Source organism: Apiospora aurea, assembly GCF_038362705.1.
Source record: "Apiospora aurea strain CBS 24483 chromosome Unknown utg000002l_segment0_segment0, whole genome shotgun sequence".
Lineage (NCBI taxonomy): Eukaryota > Fungi > Ascomycota > Sordariomycetes > Amphisphaeriales > Apiosporaceae > Apiospora > Apiospora aurea.
In genome coordinates, this window is record NW_027117389.1 from 634532 (window position 1) to 652187 (window position 17656).

At 48.6% G+C, this 17656-nt stretch overlaps 5 protein-coding genes across 5 annotated transcripts; 3 read left to right on the plus strand and 2 right to left on the minus strand.

Annotated features, from left to right (window-relative positions):
- Nucleotides 1–150: 150 nt before the first annotated feature.
- Nucleotides 151–1327, plus strand: PG986_002593 (uncharacterized protein; the record flags this gene model as incomplete). Its single annotated transcript, XM_066838815.1, has 4 exons — nt 151–349; nt 458–534; nt 650–990; nt 1168–1327. The coding sequence occupies 4 exons, from the start codon at nt 151–153 to the stop codon at nt 1325–1327; spliced, it is 777 nt and encodes a 258-aa protein (XP_066703879.1).
- Nucleotides 1328–2360: 1033 nt separating this feature from the next.
- Nucleotides 2361–3877, plus strand: PG986_002594 (uncharacterized protein; the record flags this gene model as incomplete). The annotated part of the gene is made up of 4 exons (XM_066838816.1): nt 2361–2466; nt 2523–2849; nt 2911–3473; nt 3530–3877. 4 exons carry the CDS (start codon nt 2361–2363, stop codon nt 3875–3877), a joined length of 1344 nt encoding a protein of 447 aa, XP_066703880.1.
- A 200-nt stretch (nt 3878–4077) lies between these two features.
- On the minus strand, nt 4078–5925 carry PG986_002595 (multidrug resistance protein fnx1; the record flags this gene model as incomplete). The annotated part of the gene is made up of 2 exons (XM_066838817.1): nt 4078–5414; nt 5469–5925. 2 exons carry the CDS (start codon nt 5923–5925, stop codon nt 4078–4080), a joined length of 1794 nt encoding a protein of 597 aa, XP_066703881.1.
- Nucleotides 5926–6515: 590 nt separating this feature from the next.
- Nucleotides 6516–7520, plus strand: PG986_002596 (acyl-CoA thioesterase; the record flags this gene model as incomplete). The annotated part of the gene is made up of 3 exons (XM_066838818.1): nt 6516–6649; nt 6675–7261; nt 7285–7520. The coding sequence occupies 3 exons, from the start codon at nt 6516–6518 to the stop codon at nt 7518–7520; spliced, it is 957 nt and encodes a 318-aa protein (XP_066703882.1).
- Nucleotides 7521–10756: 3236 nt separating this feature from the next.
- Nucleotides 10757–17543, minus strand: PG986_002597 (P-loop containing nucleoside triphosphate hydrolase protein; the record flags this gene model as incomplete). Its single annotated transcript, XM_066838819.1, has 3 exons — nt 10757–10768; nt 11855–13003; nt 13284–17543. The coding sequence occupies 3 exons, from the start codon at nt 17541–17543 to the stop codon at nt 10757–10759; spliced, it is 5421 nt and encodes a 1806-aa protein (XP_066703883.1).
- Nucleotides 17544–17656: the final 113 nt, after the last annotated feature.

Sequence of the window (17656 nt, forward strand, 5' to 3'; positions counted from 1 at the left end):
TCACTTTCACGTCCGATCTATCATTTTCGCTCAAGTTACTTTTGCCATCCCTAGGCTGGCGACTTCACATAGCTTCTATCATAGGCCTTGAAGCTTGATTTTGTTTTTATCGGCATTAATCACGATCTCTGGAGTGGCGCAATTGACACCATGGCGTTCAAACCCGACACCAGTTCCGACACCGGGACCATGTTCATTGTCAACCTGGTGGCAGTACCCGTTTCGATGATAGCCGTGGGTCTTCGTTTCTATGCTACTTGGCGATCAGGACGAAAACAGGCCTTCGAAGACTGGTTCGCGTTCCTTTCCTTAATAGCCCTGGTCGCCCATATCGCCATGGCTACTGCAAGTAAGTCCCCCCTAGCTTTACTATCTTATATCAATGCATTCAATCAACGACGTCTACGGACCTTGTGCTATAACCAAACGTCCAATGTCGTTGACGCACTGCCAATAGCACTGGTCCAAATGGACAATCGAAGCCCGGAAAGTATTGCATTCGAAGATCCTGCCCTCTTCGAGATATTGCGCAAGGTATTTCATCCATGTTGCTCAAGTATTGTCAATCAACCCAAGGCCACGACGCTGACAACTGGAATCGTGAAACTCTTAGGAAACGTTCGCCTTACTATACACCTACCTCGTCCAGACATTCTTCTTCAAGCTAAGCATCATGGCACTATACTATCGGGTGTTCAGCATCAACCGGGTTTTCGCGAGGTGGATCATCGCAATGGGCGCCATCCACATAGCCTGGGGTGTGTGTCTTAGTGTACTCTACGGTGTACAATGTTATCCTCTGGCCAAGTTCTGGAGACCACTCATGCCCGGATATTGCCTTGAAACAGGACCCCAGGTCCTTGCCTCCGAGGTCATAAGTTCCGGTCTCGACTTTGCACTAGTTGCATTAGCCATGGTCATGGTTGGTCAAATTCAGATGAAAGCATCTACCAAATGGAAGCTGAGGTCCTTGTTTGGGCTGGGAACTTTGTGAGCTCGCCCCTGACGCGCGTGATGGTTATATTGAATAGAGACTGACCTCGATCAGTGTAGGAGTAGTTGGCGTCATGAAGGTAATTTTTCAGTATTCTCTGGACACTTACAGTAAGTAATGAAAGCCACCGTCCCTATGTAAAATCCGAAATGTCCCTGCTAACTCCTAAACAGCTGTGTTCCCCGTTCTTGGGATTTGGAGCACGGTTCAAATGGCAGTTTCCATGATCTGCTGCTGCGCGCCCGCTTACAAGTCCATAATGCCCGACTCGGGATTTTGGAGTCGGCTAGCCTCCAAAGTCAGTCTCTCCCGTTTGAGGCCGGCCAGCCTTAGGAATGATGGGAACAGACTAAACTCGCATGATGGGTACCAAGATCGCATTCCACACCGTGCCAATAGCCTAAGACATAGCGGGGATAATGTACAAGAAGTTGTTGGGTTAGGACCTCGTAAAGCCGAGGTACACGGGCATCCTTTGTACGACCTATTCAACAGCCGGCAGCACCCTAGCGAGATGCAGAATCAGGGGGTAGCTTAGTCCATTGGCAATTCCCGTCTCATGGTGGTCCAAGAGACCAAACTAGGACTCAACTGTTCAACTGCCATTCTATGCTACATCACGTCCAGCACACATCTACCTTTCGTTACAAGCAAAGTGAGAATGTTTATGTCATACACGGCGCTATCGGCTGTAGCACACCATGCTTTTAATGTCTCCAAATCTGCGCAGTAGAAATGTAACGTGAGCCCACCATGTTGGCTGCAGTGACCTGTCGGTCTTGTGCGGGGAAATGTCGTGTTGGAGCACCCTTTTCCAACTTGGTGTAACCCTCCTTGCTCAAAATAGGTAGTGACTGGAGCGCGAGCAAGCGAACTGGCGGTAGGGGTTTGGCATCACGTCTTGCTCTCGCTGTGGCAATGTTATGGTCAAATCTCATTGCCTTTAAATAGCAACTCATAACCTGAGCTCAATAGACATCACATCAAAGGAATCCAGGTCGTCGATGCTCGTTTTCAGTACGGCGTTGACAGTGGAAACGATCACATCCCAACCAATTTTGAGTGCTGTGCTTGCACTGGTATGTCCCTACACCACCAACTTCCTGAATGGTTCTAATCTTTCCTCCAGATTCTGTCTTACGGTCTAGCGAAATACATCTACAATGTGTACTTCCGCCCTCTCGCCAGCATCCCTGGTCCACGGATTGCGGCCATATCCAACGTGTGGTATGGCTATCACTGGTAAAGAAGCATTTCCTGGTTGAGGAAAGTCATACATAAGCTGATCACGTCGATAGGCTTACAGGCCGGTATCCCTGGGTCGTGCAAAATGCATTGAAAAAGTTCGGTATGAAACAATATCAACATGAAACATCATTTGGGCGATATGCTACTTACTCACACTCAACTAGGAGACGTTGTGCGCATTTCACCAAACGAAGTTGTTTTCGTCGCCCCGCAAGCGTACCATGGTAATGGCTCCGCAATATCTTTTGCTGTGTGAAGTATCTAACCACGACTTCCTCAGATATGTATGCTGCTAGCAGTAAGAACCTCGAGACGTTCGTCAAAACCGAAATAAATGATTTCGGCGACGAGCATGGGGGGCTAGTCTTCGAACAGGACCCGGAGCGGCATCGAATCATTGCTAGAAAGGTCTCACCAGCTTTTAGTGCACGGTCAATCACAGCCAAAGAACCAACCTTGCACGAATACATGGACTTTTTCATCAGCCAGATGGAACTACTCGGAGAGAATCCGGAAGGCGTCAATATGACGGACTGGACTTACTGGTTAGCCATGGATATGTCTGCAGAACTGACCTACAGTAGAAAGATGAACCAGATGAGGGACAGTCAGTTGTGCTCTTTCCTCCTCTTATCACGTTCCAATTTCTAATCAAGACTCAAATGTAGGAAAGAGCTCTGCGATACTCAACGTTATACTTGGTTTCAATCGTTTCAGTACTGTCTCCCAGGTTGCCAGGCGGTTCCCTTCAATCAGTTGGCTTAAATACCTCGTCCTCCCCTTTTCAACAATGTCATCTGTGCCTGAAGTCAAGAGAACTGGTCGGATTGAGGTCCGAAAGCGCCTCGACGCGAAGTATGAATCAGATAATTGCGATTACTTCGAACAGCTCATGCCTCACGACGCCGCTGAGCCTACCAACCCGAGGGACATGCGAAATCTAGAACAGCTGGTGACGCAACTTCTCTTCGCGCAGTACGAAACGATCTCAACTTGGTACTATGCAACCTTTTATCTCTTGGGAAGGGAGATTGAGATTCAACACGCCTTAGCCAAGGAGGTCAGGTCCACATTCCACAGCTATGGCGACATCACTTCCTCCTCTGTATTGCCACTGAAATATTTGGAGGCGTGCCTCTTGGAGTCTCTTCGGTTTTTTCCAAGTAGCAACACAGGGCTTCCGCGGAAAAGCCCAGGGGCTATGGTAGATGGCGTGTATCTTCCGAAGGGGGTTAGTCAATGCGATATCCGGCAATCCACTACTAAGCTGACTGAATTACATTATAGGTCTATTGCCAGACCTCCTTCTTCGCCACACATCGAAGCGACAAGTACTTCCACGACCCAACAAGCTTTAGACCCCAGCGATGGCTACCAGCAGACCACCCTCTCTACGAGATAAAGTTCTCCAACGACAATTTGAATGCATTCGTTCCGTTTCGCTTCGGTCCCAGAGGATGTCCTGGTAAGGAAATGGCATGGCTGCAAGGAAGACTCTTCATTGCCAAGTTGATTTGGAAATTCGATATTACCAAAGCACCGGGAAACAATGTTGATTTTGAGAAGGACTTACCGGCCTATGGTTTTTTTGTGAAACCTCGACTGATGATGAGATTGATCTCTGCAAATGCTTAGTTGGCCAGATGGATAAGGGGCTTTTAAATTGCCAGAAAGTACCGAGGTTCAAGCATTGGCCAAATGTGACTGCTTCAATACAATTGCGATCATATCAAGTTTCAAATTGACTTCACTAACTGATGACTGACTAAGTAGATAGGTGTACATGCTTTGTATGATTGCCACCCATTACATCGCTGTCTTGCATGTTAGATCATTCACCCGAAGCCAATTCCGCCACGCTGTGACTTGCTGGTTTCTGGGACAGCCCCAGACTCCCTGCTTTGACTGTAACTGTCGGCTTGCATGGCGTGCCTTCTGTCTGGCTCCGACCCCGCCCCTGTGGTTATGTTGTTCGGGGTCCCCGTCAAGCCATAGTCGGTCAGGAGGACCCGACGTAACGGGATATCCTTCTCAAACAGAGCCAGGAACAATGCTAACCCCATGAATGCGAAGCGAACAATAAAAACTCGTTGGATATCCTCCCGATAGACAGCACGTATTTCCAGTTTTACAGAGGGGGGGGATTGTTCAACGAAAGCTGCCGCGGCATATTGGTAAGCGCCGCCATTCGAAAGCAACTGAATAGCGACTGGGTCTGACAAGGCACCACTCTTCAAAACCTCGTTTACGTGATTTATAAAGATTGCCGAGGGGATCGCAATCCCCCAAACGCTCCCCAACGTTCGAATAAAGTTGAAAGTTGCCGTGGCTGTAGCTTGGTCGGCCTCACGTAGCGGAGCTTGGAAGGCTGGGAGGAGCGTATTGAGAAGCATACCGCTTCCGACCCCAGCAACAAGTTGGAACGCCACCCACTCCCTCGTGGGGGTTTCCTCGTCCAAGAGAGTGTACAGACCCCTCCCGACAGTGAAGATAGCGAAGCCAATAAGATGAATCATCTTGTACCGGCCGATCCGGGTGAGAGCCGCGCCAGAGACCGCAGCGGCTTGGAGAGCAAAAAGGGACAAGGGGATTAAGCAGACGCCTGCCCGCTTGGGACTTGCCAGTTGGACTGATTGGAAATACACCGGAAGAAAGAAAACGCCCCACCACAGTAGGATCTGGTTCTGGAAGTTGTTAATGGCGACAATCGCAGAAGTCCTCCCACAGAAAAGGCGTGGCGGCATCAGAGGTTCAATTGGCCATTTGCTCGTTTCGTACATGGCGAAAAGTATATAACCTCCAATTCCTAGCAGCAGTGGGAGTAGTGTATGCCACGAAGAACATTGATATCGTGTTCCAGCGTAGGATAATGCGTACAAGATGGATGTGGTGCTGGCAATTAGGAGGCTATTCCCAATGAAATCGATTCGCTTCAGCTTATTGGCCCAGCCTGCTTCACGCTTGAAGTTGACCCTTAGTGAAATGAATAGAATAAACAGGGAAACACTGCCAATGGGCAGATTGATGTAGAAGATCCAACGCCAGGTCGTGGCCTCGGCAATGGCACCACCAATGAAGGGGCCTAAGGTGGTGCCAATGCTGTATATAAGCATGACAATGGCGATGTAGTTCCCACGGTCGCGTAGAGGGATTAGGTCGGATACGATAGTCTCTGCGGACATGTTAGATTGTCTAAAGCACAGATCAGAGGTCCGGCTGTACGTACCAAAAGCAACGGCTATCCCGCCCGAGCCAACGCCCTGTACGGCACGCCCGGCAATCAGCATCTGTCCATTGACAGCAGCACCGCAGATTGTGCTCCCAAGCATGAAGATGACGACAATACAGAGCGTTACGGGCCTCCGCCCAAAGATGTCAAACAGCCGGCCAAATAGGGGCTGAAATGCTGCACTGCAGAGGAAAAAGGCGTTTGTTAGCCAGATCCAATTGTCCCCAAGAGACATCTCGGACAAAACGACGGGCGCGGCCGTCACGAGCACAGAGTGCTCGAGGGCGCTTAGTATGAAAGTGATACCGAGGCCAATGATGATGGCCCATAACCCCAGCCTATGGTTAGATGATCTCTTGGAGTCGGGCCCACCAGCGGCAGCACCCGCAACCCCCACGGCTCCTGTTGCAGAGCCCGATGGGCCTCCCGATACGTGCTTGGCTGCGCTAGTCATGGCTGTGGAAGCCGGGGTAAGTTGCAATTAGAGCAAAGATTCAAGAAGGCCCCAGAAACAGATTGGAACCAAGAACACCAGGTATTTGTTTGCCTTAGTAGTCTAAGCTGCGAGATAAGGTTGGTAAACCGTGTACCAGTTCAAGCCATGGTGTAGCAGCGGGGGGGGTGTGCTACTTCTTTACCTAGCTTCTTCTCTCCGAGTGACTCCAATGCAGCTCGTAAACTGTTGTTACAGCTAGCCTGACTGACACACACGTCCTCGTGTTCCACTGCGGCAAGTATGTGACAACAGCTCACCGACGGGGGAGGGGGTTGCATGCATGTAAACCAATATATTCAATTAACCGAACGTTCGCGATGATCGCGCCCACATGGCCAGGCAGTTTGCCGCCACTAATCTATTACACACCTATATCAAATCCACTCCGCTTCCCGCCTTTCCCTTAATGCTGTTTTGATTGCACGAGACGGTGCTCTGCTCCAACCAACTGATCAAACCTGCACCGATAGTACACTCTCTACTCACGTTGGCCGTCGCGATTTGGGTACTTGATATTAGTGATTTCGCTTCACGCTATTCTTGCAGTCATGACTTCACGAGCGCCCATTGAATCCTACGTCGCTGTCACCCAGGTACCAACACTGGGTCCCGACACGTACGTGAACGAAAGGTCCGTCACTTCTTCTTACTCCGATTCTCCCAAGGCTCGGGAGCCTGGGCTGTGTGCTGAATTATTTGGTTTGCAGGCCACTGGCCGAACAGGATGGACGCGGCTCTGTCTTTGGCGGCCTTCTTGTCGCCCAAGCGATTTCGGCAGCAAGTGCAACCGCAGACCCGGACTTTTATGCCTACACGTCGTCCTCTTCCTTCATCCGCCCTGTTGTCCAGACCAAGGTTAAATACCATGTTGAGCGTGTTTCGGACGGGCGCAGCTACGCTACCCGCATAGTACGCGCCAGCGCCAGCGTTGGCAACACAGATGCCGTAGTCGTCTATGTTGCGACTATTTCTTTTCAGAGGCGGCAAGAGTCGACCGCAAGTAGAGCCCTTACTTACGCCGAACTACCACCTGACCTTGGAGGCTTGAAACCCGAGGATATTGCCCAAGGCAGCGGCAGACAGCAGGTCGAGAACCATCGGACCGGCTCGCTCCAGCCCTTCACCCCCGAGGACGAGCCCTTCGACTGGCGCCCGGCCGCGATGGAGCTTGGGGATCTGCCGTCGAGCGCTCGTACCGCAGGCTTCTCGCGATCTGTGACGCCTCTGTCAGGCGGCTGCACCACAGCCACGAATCTGGCGGGCTTGGCCTACATGTCGGACGAGATGCTACTGGGTGTTGCCATATTCGCCAACCAGAAGGAACCGGCCCCAAGAGCCGCAACGTTGCGATGGCTGTCACTCTGAACCACCACCTGTGGTTTCACGACCCTGGCGCCAGGGTCGATCGATGGATGGTTGGTGAGCGGCGAACGTCGTCTGGCGCGGATGGACGTGTGCTCATACATCAGAAGGTCTGGGACCACGAGACTGGGCGGCTGGTAATGACGTGTGCGCAGGACGCTTTGATCAGGCTGAAGGGGCCTAGCCTTTAAGGCAAGCTATTGTCCAAATAATCAGGTCTCAATATCCATGGTAATTGATCAGTGTAATGACTTAAAGCTCTGAAGCAAATATATAATGATGGACTAGACGGGCGAATTGAAGTACGTGGACGTGATCAGTGTACGACATGGTTTTGTTTATGCCGCATCTCCTATACATAATCTAGTCACGGTAACATACACCACGTTTATTGTTAAGGTCTAGGTGCAGAGCGAACATAGATATATATATATATATATAACGTGGTTTACCACTACGCGACGCATATCACTTAGCGACGCACCTTAATTTAATTTTAATATAATTAAACTTTAACGCGTAATATCTTTATAATTATAATGCTTAATTAATTTTAAAAAGATCGGATAGTTTTAATAATTTAAGCGATATGAAATAAATCGAATTAAATAAACTAAAGAGTAATAATAAAAGCTTATAATATACCCGAATTAATTTTACGCTATTAAATTTACGGCCGAATTTTAAAACGCGAAATTCGACCGAAACGACGTAAAATAAATTTAATTAAAAAAGAGGTATTTTATAAATATATAATTAATCTAGATATTTAAAGGATACCTCCCGATTTCGTTAATATAAAAAATATAGCTAATCTTTTTATCGCGTCGCGCGGCGGCGATCGCGTCGGTAAATATTAAGTTAAATACTTTATTAATTATAACCCGGACTTAAAAATTAAAATAAATCGTCGGTACAATTATTAAAGGGCTTTTTACGAGGATTTTAAAGTTATTTTTACCTAATTTACGTTAGTCGTAAATATAAAGGCGAAATACGGGATTATTAACGAAGATATTTAGAATTTCGATAAGATCGGCTTTATAATAAATATAATTAAGTTAATATTCGTCGTAATACACGCCGAGCGGCGTAGAAAGGCGAAGTTAGTTTAGCCTAATAATCGAGAATAGGTAACGGCGATTAAATATATTAATTCGTAAGGTTAATATATTCCGCCGTTTTTAATCGTTTAAAGTTAATATTACATCGTAAATTAATTCCGCGAAACCGATTTACTAAGCGATTAAGTAATTAAGCTAATTTTTAATAGCTAGATTAATAACGAGATAGGCTTAAACTAGATTAAATACTTTAATAAATATATTAAATTATAAATAAAAGGTCGTTACCGCCTCTTAATTTTCGACGGCTACGAGAACTATATTTCGGTCGAATTCGAGGTATATTACTAAAATAACGATATTATTATTATTAGTATGTTTCCCTATTTATTATATTTACTTTAACTTTTCGATATAGTATTTTATTCGCTTTTAAAGCGTGTTTATTCGAAAGAAATCGAGCTATTTATTAAGGCTTTTATAAATTATATTATTAAGCTCGAGTTCTTTATTGTTTTTAAAGCTATATATTTTATTATTTTTACGAAAGTTAATATTAAATCTAGATTTAACGCATTTAATTTAATACCTTATAACCTTAACGAGGTAATTAATAAGCTAAATATACGTTTCCGGACGCTTATATTTAATTTATCCTATTTAAGGACGGCTAGTACCTACGACCTTTAAACGTCGTTTAACCCTTAATAAATAACTAAGTACTCTATTTATATTAAAAAGAAAGTGTTTATTTATTAAGGAAACTCTTCGACGCTAATTTTAAATACGGTAGACTAAATAGCGAAGGGTATAATTAAAATAGTTTATAAAATAACCTTTATACGTAATAAAATATATATATTAAAGGAGGCTAATTTGGCACTTTTTAAACGCCGGAGAACTAAAAAGTCGCGAGTTTAACTTAAAAAAACCCTTACTATTAAAAAATTTTAGTAACTATAAAACGAAAAAGTAAAAAAGAAGCGTTTAACGCCTAATAAAAATAAAAATAAGGGTTCGTTAAAACGAAAAGCGACCGGTAAAAAGCGTTGTAATATTTACGGCGAAACAGGTTATAATACGCGAACATATAAAAAAAATATAAAATTAAGCGAAGAATCGGATAGCGAGTAATTTTAATTAATTTTAAGCGTTATAATTAAATTAATTTATATAAAAAAGTCGAGAAGTGGAAAAAGTGCATCGCTAAGTGATATGCGTCGCGTAGTGGTAAACCACGTTATCGTTAGCTTATTTATTATAGAAATAAACTTTTATAAGTAGTATAATTATTTTAAACCCTTTAAGTAAAGAGATTATAATTAATTTAAGGGCGTATTAACTTTAATTAACTAGTTAAATTTTTAAGCTATATATATCTCTTTAAAAAAAACTTAAAATATACGTTTAATAACGGCCCCCTTTTTTTATATATTAGCTAAGAATTTAACAGTGTATTTATTTTAACCCTTTAATTAAAAATAAAAGAAAAGTTAATTAACCGTTAATTTTTCTTTTCGTTTTATCTCGAGACTAGTTAATTATATTTAATTATATTAACGAATCTTAATTAAATAAAATAGCCGACCTTAAGCCGGTTAATTTAACTTTTTTAATTACTTTATAAAGCTTTATAAAGCGTAAAGAGGGTATTATATAAAGTGTTATAAAAGGTGCTATAAAAGGTGTTATAAGTACTATAATTTATAAAGAATACTATAGGAATAAATATAATATTACTCGCGTTTAATCTTTAAACCGGCGTGCGTTAAAATTAATAAGTATAGTATTACTTACACTCGGCCTTTAAATATACACTTAACCTTTTAAAACGTTACTTTTATTTCGAATAAGCTTTAAATAAGCTTTAAATTAACTAGCTAAAGAGGTGTATACGTTAACTAATAAGCTAAAAGCTAGCTAATTAAAGTAAATATATCTTAAGTTTTAAGTGCTTTATATATCCCCTCTTAACCCTTTTACCCTTATATGTTTATTTACTTTAAATGTGTTTACTTTTTATTAGCTAGCTTAACTTTTTTACTACGCACGTCCCCTTATAGGGGCTAGAAGTATATATCCGGTAACGGCCCCCTTTTTTTATATATTAGCTGAAAATCTAGCAGTGTATTTACTTTAACCCTTTAATTAAAAGTAAAAAAAGCTAGCTATTATCGTCGCGTCTCTTTTTATTAACTAGCTAATTAAATCGACGAATCTCGGCTAAATAATTTAACCGACTTTAAGCCGGCTAATCCAGCTTTTTTTAAAGCTTTATAAAGTGTAAAGGGCCTTATAAAAGGTATTATAAAAAGTGCTAAAGGGTATTATAAAAAATATTATAAATATAGCATTACTCGCGCTCAGTCTTCGAGCTAGCGCGCGTTAGCCTACATTAAAATTAGTAAATATAACATTATTCGCGCTTAGCTGTTAACATACCGGATAAACGCTAGCCTTATTTTAACGCTAGCACGGAAGGCGCCGGTGATGTCGACGAAAGCATTAGCTGGTAAGCCGGATCGAAAAGCTGGCTCAAAATAAGCTGCTGAAGAGGTGCGTGCGCGGCAGAAAGTTAAGCTGGCTGACAAAAAGTAAACACGTCCTTTGTGAATCGGCCCAAGCTTTCGCAGGTCTGGTCGCAGGACTCAGACAACCAAGGGTTGTGAGAGCCCGAGGCGCCGTGGGAGTAGTGCTATTCGAACAAAAACCATCCAGCAACCTGGAACTCTCTCATGGATTAAGCTTGACTGGAATGAAGGGGTGAAAAAAAGAGGAAAAAAAATGTTCGACAAAACATACAACACCGAGGATTCCCAGGTCGTCACCGACCCTAGTACTAATTCGGCTCTCTGCTGCTTATATATGGGAGAGCGGACGGGATCCCTAGTATTCAGCAGGATATGGTCGTATGTATCAGGAACGTGTTTTTCATGCTTTATATTATTGACATGGTGCTAACCACTGACCTGCGAACAACGCCACAGCGCGAGGAAATCCCAAAGCCGTCGCGCCTGGCACCGAAGAACGAACCTCGAAACAACCTATCATTCATATGTCAAACCAGTAGCACCTCAATAAATTTCTCGGCAACGACAGAAAAGCCAGCACTATCAATAGTAGCTTCCATTGTGGTGCTTCGCTTGACTCATGTCAATTTACCGTTCCATCTCGGTTGCCCGGCTGATACCCTCCACCAATGTATGATGCTGTCCCCCAATGGGAGCTCTGCACTCTGGACAGAGAGCGAGCTCCATCGGCATTCCGCATTCGCCAATCGCAAACTGAAATACAGATCGCGTCAGTCAATAATCGGAATTCAAAAGAATCCTGTATATGATTTGCGAGACGATAGCTCGTATTCGCGATAGGAACGAAAAAAAGAGGGAACTTACAATATGTCCATTGCGGCACTTGTACCAATGCCCCGAATGGGTCGCGATTCCACCCCGCCCACTCACCATGGCCGCCTTGATGGATGCCAGCTCGTCTGGCGTGACAATCTCATACCTCTCCTTTTCAAACAGACGCTGTAGGCTCTTCACTGCGATCAGCAGCTCCGCGGCGCCCTCGAAGCCGGCCTCGCACATCTGCGCCGCGCCATCCAGGCGCTTTCCGGTCTTTTCCACAATGTCGTTTCCGGTGCGCTCGGGATGATTCGGATGATTGCCGAGGTACCCGACAATGCGGGCAAAGGCGATGCTGGCCTGGACGGCTAATCGGGGCAAGCGGGATGCCTGGCAATCATCGATGAAGGAGTCGCTCTCCCGAAGGAAGAGGCGAGCCAAGTGAGTCGGGTCGCGCCCTTTTGGCCAGACGGTGCCACCTGAAAGCCCTGCGCCCACCAGACGTAGCTGGTCTCGAAGAATGACATCGTCGATCCTCAGCTGCGCCATGCGGGCTCCCAGCGTGATCTGCTGGTTAAAGGCTGGCGCTGATAGCACTGTATCTCCGAGGTGAAGCTTCTCCATGTCCTCGTCTAGCGACGTCGATACCTGGCTTCTGCGAAGCTTTTTCGAGTGCACAATGGCGTCTGCTAGCTTCTTGGCCGGCTGCTGCTCATTGCTCGCCTCCTTGCAGAACCCTTGTATCTCCTTTCTCAGCTCTGTGCATCTGCCGTATCTGGAATGGTAAGAGAGGAGGGCGCCCGCGACCTTGAAGGCAACGACGTTGCTATCAGGGCGTTGCTTGACCAGGTCCGCACCAGAAGCCTCCAAGGTTGTTTCGACGGCATCGGTGGCCTCTTCCAGCTTCTTGAGCTTTGCTTCGCCCTTCATCTGGAACTTCTTGGAAGTCTCGTCCATGACCGCCATGTTGATGATGCGGTTATACCGCTGCGTCGCGAACTGCCGGATTGGTTGCTTGCAGTCTGGGCAGCTGGGCAGAGCTAAGACCTCCGACGGCTCTTTGATGCCATTGTACTTTCCCGCCTTGTCAACTGTGTAGACTGCTGCTATGTTGACGAGGCCATCGAGAGACTCGGCCGTGAAGAAGTGACCGCAAGTAAGCGCCACGACTGGAGATTCGTCAAGGTCAATTTCTTCGTAGGTGCGAAACTCCAGTAGGTCGACCCGGCTGTCCAGCTTCTGCTTGCATACCTGGCAATGACCCTCGAGGCACGTTTCGCCGCAAAGGCCAGGGCATTGGTGTCCGCATTTGAGCTTTTTCTTACATCTCTCATCACAGGGGAGCCTATCGCAAGGCGCGGCGCATGGCATTGAACAGGCCCCCTGGTGGAAGCAGGACCAGGCACACTTCTCAATACAGGGCGGACAAGGATCTTGACAAGAAAGCGAACAGCGAGAGTGTGCGCATCGAACCTGTAAGCTTCATAGTCAGCATAAGTCTAACACAGCCAAATAGCCTCAAAAGTTGTGGGAGACTCCTCACCTCGCAGCGACTCTCGCAAGGGCCGCAAGGGTTGCCCGGGTGGCAGCCTCTGCGGCAGATGTGCCCGCAAGTGTTGCGCGGTCGCTTGCAAGTCACCTTGCACGGCAGGTGTACGACTTTGACCTTTCCATCCTTCTCCTTTCTGCATTCCCCACACGTCCCGGAACAGCTGTGGCCGCAGTCGGGGAGCAACGCGTCGCATTTCGCGGGGCAGCGGTAGTTGTCGGTGTTGACGTCGACGGGACAGAAGACCTTGACAATGTGTTGGCAGCCGGCGACCTTCTTCTCTACCTTGACTCGGCAGGTGATTTTGGAAGGCTGTTGGGCTTGATGGCAGGGGATGTCGTCAACGAAGTGCCCGCACGGTAGCAGGACGTTGCGCATCGACACCATGCATTTTCCACAATCTTCGCCGCATAGCTTGTCGCAGCCGTGGCCGCACGGCTCGTGGCGACGGGGGCAGGGCTGCGGGCAGAGGAAGGCGTCGTGCATGGTCTCCGAGTGGCACTTGGCCTGGCACTTGTGGCCGCAGCGAGCGAGGCGGTGGTCGCAGGCCAGGCTGCAGCCGCCTTCCGGGCTGACCCGGGAGAAGTCCTCGGGCTCGCTACAGCGGATTGCGGTTCCAGGATGGCGAGGGCAACAGAGCTCCAAGGCGGGCCCGATGCAGCCCGCGGCTTCGAGTTGCTCGCGGACGTCGTTCCACATGGGGATGTTGGAGTACGTGTCGACGTTGCCGACGAGGTACATGCCGTGCTGGGCACCGCTCAGAAGGACGTTGATTCGGTTGACGGTGCGAAGAAAGCCGACCTTCTTCTGGGTATTGCTGCGGACCAGGGACACGATGATGACCTTGGCTTCCTCTCCCTGGAAATTGTCAACGGTGGCGAGGCGGAGGCACTCGACAAGCCTTTCCTTTCGGATTGTAGATGTCACTGCCAATTGAGACTCCTCGGTATCGTACGAGGCAAAACCATCTTTGGCCATGGCCTCTTCGTCCCGATCGCTCATCGTAATCTCAAAGTCAGAGCTCAGGGATGCGCGGAGCTTCTGGAGATTGCCAGTGTAGGGAGTGAGAACGGCAATGTCTTCGCTCTTGTAGACGCCTTGTCGAACGATGTGACGAACCAGAGCCTGGACCATCTTCACCTCCCACTTGTTGCTCTGAGACTTCAGCCGTCCATCATCGCCGCCAGCATCTTCCAGGTGACTATGAGTCAACCAGAACAGGTTCTGTCGCATACCGACCACGTTGGGTAGGTCGCGTATGGATTGATGGTCTTCCAGATTTGGGTACATTGTTCTCCGTAGCAGGTCGGCAATGTCGGGTCTCATGCGGCGTTGGATGTTGAGCTGCGATAACGGGATAGGGGGCAGACCAGGCTGGCCGAGGGCGAGTCTCTCGAACTGGCTCCGGTCGAGCTGGTAGTCTTGTCCGCGGGTGCTCTCGAGGCTCAACGTGCTCCAGTTGTTGATCGTGGGGCGCAGTTGCCGGTGGTCCCCGATCTGGATGAAGTGCTCGACGCTCGGCATGAGCGCGGATATGACGTGCGCCTCGAGTACCTCGCCGGCCTCTTCGCAGAGGACGACCTTGGAGCGCAGACCGCGGAGCAGAGAAACATCTCTCGCCATGCCGGTCGTCGTGATGCCGATCACGTCCGCATCTGCTAGTGTGCGCCGGTTCACCTCATTATGGACGGTATTAATGGTAGCACGAAGCGCCTCCGTTTCCACAATATTCTCGTGCAAGAGCTCAATTCGGTCTTGTCGCAACTCGTTAAGCCAAGAGTCAACCAGCTGGTGACGGCATCGCAGAGAAATGCTGTCCACATCACGATTTGCTTGGCGCAAGGTCGTCTGTAACTCCTCTTCGCTCAACGTACCCGGCGTTGGCACAAACGCAGTGTCGGGTGCAGAGCTGAGCCACGATCCAATCGGATCCTTGCCGACCCTGGTGAAGCCTTGGGCATCTTCCTCAAAGAATTGAGAGTATATCCGCCGGTGCTTTCGCTGGAGAAACTGTTCAAGAGCCGAGAGTGAACCCTTTCTCAACTGGTGGAGAGTGGCCAGGCTGCCCCCCATCTTCTTCATCCCTTCTTCCAGGGACGAATACGTGCTTCCAAGCAGGTAACTCTCGTGTCTCGTCTTGAGAGCGCCCGCACTGACGTTCCGGAGATTGTGTCCGTCGATTTGTGCGGCTCGGCTCTGCCCACCAATGCGAATGAACTTGGTAATGCCGACATCCTTGAGATGCATCAGAAACTGGTCCAATGCGTGGTTCGTGTAGCAGAAAATGACGATGGGTCCGAGACTCGCTTTTTCCTTGCAGCTCAGCAGCACTCGAATGAGCTGAACCCCGAGGTAGGACTTTCCAGTACCCGGCGGGCCCTGAATGAGGGAGAACTCTTGTGTCAGAGCTGCCACCAGAGCTTGACACTGACCGCGATCGAGAGTCAGTCGAGACTCCAGGTCATTAATAAGCGCGGTATCATTTTGTGAGCAGGTGGCACTCAGTGAAAGGGGCGGTCCCTCGCCTGCCGCGATTGCGTCCAAGGGGAAGCTGAAGCCTGGGGCGCGAGCGTAGCGTGGGGGCTCGAGACTACGCGTGCGATTTGGGGGTTCTTCGGGCTTTGGGATAATCCATTCTTGGAAAGGAAGCCAACCCATCGTGGTCATTCGCTTGAGGTTCTCCAGGACAGGGGAGAAGGTCGCTGGTATGAGCCCTGGCAGCTCCACGAGAACTCCCCTGCCTTTGTCGGTGTACATCCGCAGAGTGTCTTCGATATCGCGGGGGCCTTGCATCGCCAGCTTAGCCTTGAAGCTCGGCGACGTGGCAGACAGCAAGTTGTGTTCTGGGGGTCCATCCACCGACTTGTCGCTGACCGTGAACGTAAGGAGCACTACAGAGTCATCCGCTGCGAAGACGAGGTAAAGCAGGCTGCCGACTTCCAGTCTCTTTGCCGAAGCCCACCACAGATGGCGCTCTTTCGCGGTCTTCTTATGCAGCATCTTTGGAGGCGTGAAGCTGATATGAACCTCAAAGCCTCGCTTCTGGTCCACCGAGACGTGGCTGATGCTGGAGTTGTGATACAAGTGTACATTCGCATCGAAGCTGCGGGAGATGAGGGGAACGCCGTTCCGGGCGACCGATGGGATGAGGGCGCCGAGGACGTCTTTCAGGGGACCAAACACGTCGTGACGCAGCAGGCGGAAATGGGTGTCAAGGTATCTCTGAACCGGGTCGTGAAGAAAGTGTGAGTGGCGGAAGTCCGTAGACGGCAAGAAGTCTACTTGATCACATGTAAGTTCCCCGACTGTTGGCAAGATGCTGATGTCCACAATGTTGAGGCGGTCATTGTCGTGTCTTGTACCGGGCAGTTTGAGCTCTCGAGGGTACACTGATGGAGCGTTGGCGGCCATTCCAGTGGATGGTTCCTGGCCCCCATTGGTGACTGTTGTCAAGCGACCGGTTGATAGTAGGGCCACCCTCTTTAGAACGCATACTCGTTCATTCTTCATTCGGCGATCATTCGCGGTGTCCAGGAAGGAAATGACGACATCCAGTTGGTCGAAAAGAGCGGGGAGATCCTCACAGAAAGCCACTCGTTTTTCGCGACTGAGAACCTCATGGGTTGCGTCGAGCACCAGTTGCGCACACTCCGTGAGCTCTCGCATGGGAATGTCGCGGCGCTGACAGCTACTCTCCAAGTTGGTACAGAAGGATATGAAGAAGGGAACAACACGACTTCCGTTGGAGCCACTGATGACGCTATACATGGTGCCAACTGGCGTATCGATCGACAGACAGTCCAGTATCTTGTAGTGTGTGATGAGCTTCAGCATATTTCGGGTAACCGAGCGCGCGTCATCCCATCGAACGTGGAGTCTCATCTCCAGAGTCCGAATGAGGTAGAGACAACCCTCGTATTGGTCGTCGGTGAGATCCTTGACGAGCATTTGGCGATGATCCACGGTTGACGTCTCGACGATCGCGAGGGCTTGGCTCCAGAAGTCCGCCAACACGGACCTGTTGTCAAGATGGGAAGGCTGTCGCCGTAGCAGACGCTTCCATTCGAGATACTGGGTACGCTCACGTTCGGCCTCGGGATTTGCAGCAGGGTGAGATGAACGGGACTCGAAAATAGCGGAGCCTCCCTCGTGAGAGAATCTGCAGTCTGAGCCAAAGCGGCAAGTGCCTGTTCGCAGGAAGAAGTTGCAAGGCCTTTGGTTTTGCGGCTTTGAGAAGCGGTTGCTGGCCGCCATGTTCAGTGGCCCACCCCTTTGAGACCTGGACGGGCGCCGCCAGTTTCCCTGATGGATGGACGACATCTTACCGATGATTTAAAAGTGATGGACGAAACGGAGGTAGGAATGGG